The sequence below is a fragment of the Branchiostoma floridae genome, chromosome 16, assembly GCF_000003815.2.
Source record: "Branchiostoma floridae strain S238N-H82 chromosome 16, Bfl_VNyyK, whole genome shotgun sequence".
NCBI classification, from domain to species: domain Eukaryota; kingdom Metazoa; phylum Chordata; class Leptocardii; order Amphioxiformes; family Branchiostomatidae; genus Branchiostoma; species Branchiostoma floridae.
In genome coordinates this window covers 15,316,501-15,324,069 of record NC_049994.1, presented here as the reverse complement: position 1 = coordinate 15,324,069, position 7,569 = coordinate 15,316,501, and the positions used below count along the sequence as shown (strand labels likewise).

The following is a 7,569-nucleotide window of genomic DNA, read 5'->3' as shown; positions in this document are numbered from 1 at the left end:
CATGAGATATTTGACATGTAAATTTTGTGGATGTTTCAAAGTCAAACTGAACATTATCATAATGATGATTAGCCCTTGCACACACAAGCTTAACATTGTGTTGAATATAAGCTTCAAAATTGCTTAGTGCCACCACTGTTGAAGTTTCTTAAGTTTGTTTTACTTTCTTCGCCTTTATTCATGTAGCCATGGTAAAAACAATAAAAGGCTTAATACTCGTATCATGATAATTTATATTGGAGACTAAATTTTGTGAATATGCACCTATAAAAGGGAGGAATAATTGTGACAGTAATAAATGCATTCTAGACCTTTGAAACATATCATTAAGTGGAATTTTTGTATCCTCACATAACGCATAAGGGCCGAAGGTGCCTAAAACATTCAAATGTTCATCACTAATGATGTGTCCCTGTTTGTACTACCAGAGTGTATTCTAGAGCCAAAGAACAATTACTCAAGCAACTCGATATGAAAATCGGAAAGTTTCAAGTAGAACGTTTCAAGTAGAATCCATTACCTTACATCAGTGACAATGTTTTTTCATGTTTTTACCAACATATCGTCCTTTCTTTTACAGGGCCTGTACATGAAGTTAGTGGACGAAGCGCGACAGTACCATCTCTTCCCAGACTGCCCTGAAGTGAAGAGGGTGATTGATGCTGACAAGATTCAGAGTGATGTAAGTGACTGTTTATTTTCTCTTTGCGTTTGCAGAAATGCATTTCTTATCAACTTTGATTTGACTTAATGCAATTCCAAAATGGAGGCTGAATTTGAAGCTATATCAATGTATTTGTGAAGAAATTGATACCTGCTTCATTTAATACAGATCTATTTTACATCTACAACCTATTGTGTTATACAAAATCTTCTAAGTTGTAGTACTGTACTATATTGTCTTTGTCATAGCCCTTTCTAACTGCTACTGGCTTGATAGCTCTATCTGTATCTGCATGTTTTTCAAAGCCAAATCAATAAAGAAGGAAGAATAGTTCAAGACAATATTTACATCTTCACATTGTTTTATATTGTTCATATCTGTGTAAAATGTCTACAGCCAAGATTCTTACATATTTTCTTTCTTGTAGCTTGTGTATAAGAAGGCGTATGAGGAGGCACGAGGCAAAGGGTACTTCAAGGTTACTGAGACTCCACTGTACAAGACTCTTGTAAAAGCTGCTTTGGACGCCAGCCCGGTAAGTTGGATCATATTGAGATATACATTGTACTGAGAAAATATGAGTGAGCTTGTGTATGCTTTCCAAAATAGTGAAGGTGTAAACAGTAGAAGGTCCTTAGAGTGTAACAACTTTTCCTGTATGTTTTGTAACTGTCAGATATTGAATTTTGTGAGAAAAGTGTGCAGCATCCTTACATTGTAAAGGTTTGAATTGATTGTGAGAATTTTGCCCTGCAAATTACAGTGTGTCGTTGTCAGTGTTACACAATGTACATGATCTGACCAATATGGTAATTAGACAGCTTAAGTTTGGATTGATATACTCTTCTGGAAACATATTTAATACAAATATACCAGAGCCTGAAATAAATGTAGTGTATAGATGGAAACATAGATCAGATATGAGAAGAAAAATGTTTTCTTGTGATTCAGGACCACTATAGTCGGCAGGCACTGACTGAAATGAGGGAGAAGAACTACACGGCTGTCCATGAGAGTCCCCTGTACAAAATGCAGAAGGAGAACACAGACAACCAGAGTCCTGTAAGCATTGTAGTCCAATAAAGATTTGTTATGTACTTAATAGCATATCCTGAGGCTTTAGAGTTTAAACATTAATTTTGTAAAATGTAATGTTGTCCTGTCAAGAAATGCATGTTGGAGTCATTTGATTATGTTACATAAAGTTCTAATGATACTGTACACTTCTGTACATTGTAATGAAATAACACAGAGCATGTAGTAAGTTGTAGTGAACAAACTTATGCTGCATGAATGATCAAGCAGTATTGTCAAAGAACACTTCTAAAAACGTTTACTTGACACTTTGGGATCGACCAATGAATTAGAATCTACTAAATACAATCCTCTTTTATCTGGTATGTTTATGATTGAATGGCTACTCTGTTACTTTTGTTCCTTTAGCACAAGTACAACAAGTTCCCAGAGACAAGAGACAATTTCAAGACTCCTGTGGACACGCCAGACTTGAAGAGGGTTAAGAAGGCAGGAGACATCGCCAGTGAGGTACTACCACAGGGAAAAAAAGAGTTTTTCTTACTGTATCCGTTGATACTTTGACTTAGATCCTTCCATACCTAGTAGTACATTTATATGGCAACATGCTTTCTCCAGTGAGGGTGGTTAACGTGGTCTATGGCTTCTGCTGTTTTCAGGCTAAGTGTTTCTGATACTTTTTTAGCATACAATATTGAAAAAAAAGGCTGCTATTTTTGCCTTTAAAGATATTTTTTGCTATACTATTTATATATAATTTGTGAAATTAATATACTATGTGGAAATACTTGTCTGTTGTAAGATCTTGCAAGACAAGCAATGTTGTAAATGCCTGTATATGATATACAGTTGCTGCTTCACTTTATTAAAAATTTGCTTATAGTAATTGATCAGTTAAGAAATTCAAGTCACTAGTTACTAGTTAATCGCATTATTGTAAGCATAATGATGCAATGAAAAGCTATTTGCTGTGATTGTAGTTTTAGGTTAGGCATTCAGTTAGCTGCTTAGCATAGTTATGTCTTTTCCCCCTAGTACAATGTAGGTCTTACTACATATTTTATCATATTTCCGTAATATGTAAATGAAATAAATACTTCTCAGGGTATAGGATGATAACTTGTAGAATGCAGTAGATACATGTAAGATTTGGGTTGAAACAGTATTTTCACTTGTACATTGTCCTATTGTGTCTTTCATTTTCTGCTTCACTGCTTTTTTTAAGGGCGCCGTTTTGCGCGATTTGCCAACTTTGATTAGTCACAGTCTTGTGACTGGAGACATTCTTATTGTGCTTTGACATGCACGCTACTGCGACCATTTTTTGCTATTCGACAGATTCCTGTACATGCGCTTATTCTGCATGCCATTTTGCTGTTAAGGTAACAAACCTTATCTGGATTCGTAATCTGAAAGCTTCAATTCAACAGAGTTAGGAGTAAATATTTTTCCTGTGTTAGGGACATTGCTGCATTTACTGCACTGCGTATAATGAGCACAGAGAATTTTGCGTAATATGTAATGCACTCCCACATTTAGCCCCTTGAAATCAATCAATTTGCAGCGAGATTGATTCTAGGACTGCTTTAAACAATCGACAGCGACATTTTGCGGCAAACTAGCTATCAAAACACATAATGTCATGTGCCAACTTTGTAAGAAGACAGATGACAGCCATGCTACAGGTTTGAAGTGTAAACTTTTTCGTGTATTTTTTTGTAGCTTCTAACATTTTTGTTGCTATTGTTGTTTATGTAACTTCCACCATTTTATAGTAATTTCTTAATTTTTAAAAAACTTCTAACACTTTTTATTTAAGTTGCTGATGCCTAAGACATTCTGTTTTCTTCTGACAAAACATGCAAATTAATTTTTTTTCTAATTGATGTACCTATGACATGTTGATATTCACCTTGTGTTTGGTTTGTTTATTTATTCATTTGTGTTTGGTTCAACTCCTTTTCCCCCTAGATCAAGTACCAGAAGGATAAGCAGACAGAGAAGTACATCCCCATCGCGGACACCGTAGCCGTGAGACATGCGCAGCACATGGGAGAGATCCAGGGCTACGTAAGTCTGAACATCTGCTATCAATATAAAGCTAAGTAGTAATTGTAACAAAGTTAGGATAAGGTACTTTTAAATTTTGAATGTACGTGTCATGCACCAAGGACAAACATGTAAATCTTTATCAGTATTATTTACGACAGTTGCCAAGACAGATAGCAAATGATATATACAACATTCATGTCTGTAAAAAGACCAAAGTCCTTTGCTGTAAATTAGTATTTGAACAGTGAAATGTATTCTTTGTGCCTTAGTAAAGTCCCAGCAATCTATTTTTTTCATTAGACTTTAAGAAAAATATGTAGCATAATTTCAAGGTAAGAACAAAGAGCCCAGGGAAGAAAACTGGAATCTGATTATATCAACTTCAAATTAACAGTACGTATTAATCACCCCATGTTTCCCATTGTTAAAACAGCTGCCATACGAGAAGCATGATGTAGGCACGGTCCATGCCAGGTACAGGGGACAGAAAACTTCTTGCAGCTAAAACTTTTAAATAACAATACGTCATATTAATCACCCCATCTTTCCTTTTGGTAAAACAGCTGCCATACGAGAAGCACGATGCAGGCACTGTCCGGGCCAGGTACAGGGGACAGCGCTTCACCCCGGTGGACACGCCCGAGTCCAACCGTCTCAAGAGCCTGAAGGAGATCGTCAGCGACACCATCTACAAGGAGGAGGCCAAGGAGATCAACGAGAAGTGCTGCTCGCAGTTCCCGCTCACTCCCGAGATGGAGCGCTTCTGGAGACTGCAGGATCTCTACAGCGACGTAAGACTTTCACAGATTCTCATTGTACTAATAATTCTTCTTAACAAAGTTTTTTTTTCAAAGCCAGGCCATTAAAGGCTTTGAAGTAAGTTGATGGAAGGTAGAAACTGTTTTGCTAGGAGGTAGCAGTGAACACTGTTTTCGAAGGCTTGAAGATTGTTTCAGTGAGAGAGTTCCATAGTTTGGCTGTCTCTACAGCAATGTAAGACTTTAATGGATTCTCATACTTAATTTTTACGTGTCTCATCTTTTTATTGTGTTGACTGGAAACTGTGAAAGTCCTTGCCTTTCGTAGTCTGAACCAAAACTACATTGTATCAAAATGAATGTATTTGACTGCTTTGATGTGTAAGCTCTACTGTTCATTTCATTTCATTTCATTTGTGGTTAAGTGTTCCGTTTGTTTCAAATAAAAAATGTTTCAACAGGCATTTAAAAGTTCTACCCTGATATACTACTTCTGAGAGATATTCAGTTCCCAAAATGGTACACAGATCAGATGCTTATAATGAAATGTGACTTTGTTTTCAGACTGACTACAGGCAGAAGGCGCTGGATACACGTGGAGACTTCCATCTGTACCCCGACATCCCCGAGTTCGAACGCCTCAACAAAATGAACGACGTTCAGAGTGATGTAAGTGATGTTCAGTTACATGATTTTCATCATGTTTTAGACATGTCTTCATGTACAACGTATGAATCCTTCACTGACTCTTGATTGTCACGATTGCAAGATTATGGCTATTAAAGTGAAGAAGTACAGATTTGACTAAATGCTGTAGTTTATAAAGATTAATATGTTAATTTGAAATTTAATTAGTCCAGTGGCTCGCAATTGAGAGTGTGCATCTACCTGTTGTCTTTAGGATTGAGTGTAAAAGCCATGGTCCTTTGCTGATTGTACTTGTCAAAAGAGAGAAATTCCACAGTGCATTGAACCTGTAAATACCGTTACGGTACATCTTCTCTGTGATGAATAGTGATTAGTTCTTTGACATCACTTTTACTTTCTTTCTTGTGCACAGCTGAAGTACCAGGAGCGTTACATGAAGGAACTGAGAGGGAAGGGCTACAAGCTGACCCCCGACATGCCCCTGTACCAGAGGATGAAGAGGGTGACCGCCCAGAACAGCGATGTACGTTCAATATTTCCTACTTTTTACTCATTACTTTAACAGCCCTCATTTATAAAAAATCAAACAGCAAACATAATGGGTACGATATATGGCAAATTACTGAACAGTACATGTAAGTTTTCCTTAAAGGGAACATAAACTTCAGAATAAAGTAAAATTATTATGCTCAGAGTGCACAGAAGACATCATGTACACCTAATCTTTATGTCAAAAAGAATAAGATCTTGTTTGCCTAGAGTGCTAGATAGTTTACACAAAATGTGCACTTATCTAAAATACTGCTCTAGCCATGAAAAGGGAGTTGTAAACAAATTGGGCTTGAAGCAAATGCTCTCTACTGTAGCTACAGTTCAATTTTTAAGCTCAGAAAATTACATCACTGAAAGCAACTGAAACTTATCAACTCTACCCGTTGTTTCTGCAGAATGTATACAAGGGAGAGGCTAAGAAGCTGCTTGGGAAGAGCATCGACGTGACCCAGACCCCCGAATACTCACGCCAACAGGAGGCTCAGAAGATCAGCAGCCAGGTAACGCCACCTCAAAACTCTTTCCTTCTTTCTTTATCTGGAAATTCATAAAATCCTTCCATTCATTCATCCTCATTAAAAAAATTACGTTTGGAAAGTGCCTATATTTTTTTTCATCCATTAAGTTCTTGTCCAGTACATTTTGCTGACAGTCCTATGGTTTTGCTTTAAGTGCTTTATCAGTATCAGTGCTTTTGTTTTTGTGTCTTCCAAACACCGTGTCTTTGATGTGTTGAATACTGTGTACATTTGAATATTATTTGTATGTTATCAGTTAGCCTTGATAAAAATCAAGATTTTTCTTACTATCACATATCATTACCGAGTTATTCATCGCAATCTATGTGTACATTTTGTGATATTGTGTATGTGCTGCTTTTATTTTACCCATTACTATACCCTGTCTCCTGCTTACTTGTATTACCTTTATCATTATATGATTTGTCCTCTTTTTGCTGTCCGTGTTGCAATAACATGTACCTAGCTGTTGCTGTCCCTGCCTTTTCTTGTTGTACATTTGACCTATTACGTTTTCCCAGCTTTACGTATACCTGTTACTTTATCCTGGCTGTTCTTTTTTCCCTTGCTTCCTTAATATGTTTTGTTCTGGTCCCTTTTTTGTTGAATGCTTCAATCCATGCTACCTGTTATGTTTTCCCAGCTTTGTATCTGTTGTTATCCTTGCTACTTTTTATCTTGCTTCCTTAATGTGCTTTATCCTCCTCCCTTCTTTGTTATTTGCTTCAATCCAGACTACCTGCTTTTGTTTTCTTGCTTCCTTTTTATGTTCTGTTCGATCTGTTCATCCACTTCTCTGTTATCAAGGCTTCCCTGCAAAGATTCTTCCTACCCATCAACCAGCAATGCCCTTCCTCAAACCCTGCTCTGTGCTTTCAACCTTCCTGTTCTTGTGGCATTTTTTGTTTTCCTGCTGAGTTTTATCCTATCATTTTTTGGATGTGTAGTTTTTATCAAATACAGGGCTCTCTCCAGTGCTAATTTCTTCTCCTTCATCAATGGAACAAAGCAAAAAGAATTTAGGGCAGTCCTAGGGCATGCTTTCCTATAAATTGTAACCCTCAGAAACACTCATAGAAAAAATATTTCATATGTTTTCATCTCAATTTTGTAAACGTTCCGCAGCGCTTTAGAAACCTTATGAAAATGTTGTGAAGTTTAAATTTTGTTCGTCTTCCATACTCCTTTGCATACTAGTAATTGTAAGTTGGGTTTAAAATTTAAACTGTCCATATGGAAGGCAAAAGCTCCAATTACTAGCAAACAGATGCTTGAGAGAGCCCTGGGACAACATGAATACTAGGCAATCACCGCCAATGTCGAGGCACATTTGTGTGTCTGT

At 36.9% G+C, this 7,569-nt stretch overlaps 1 protein-coding gene across 1 annotated transcript in view; it reads left to right on the top strand.

Annotated features, from left to right (window-relative positions):
- The window catches only part of LOC118432830 (nebulin-like), a 138,704-nt gene that overhangs the window by 128,659 nt on the left and 2,476 nt on the right, over positions 1–7,569 (top strand). The window contains exons 103-107 of the mRNA XM_035844451.1: positions 3,671–3,769; positions 4,315–4,542; positions 5,074–5,178; positions 5,570–5,680; positions 6,105–6,209. Of these exons, the coding sequence (XP_035700344.1) occupies positions 3,671–3,769; positions 4,315–4,542; positions 5,074–5,178; positions 5,570–5,680; positions 6,105–6,209 (648 nt within the window). The remainder of the gene's footprint in view (positions 1–3,670; positions 3,770–4,314; positions 4,543–5,073; positions 5,179–5,569; positions 5,681–6,104; positions 6,210–7,569) is intronic.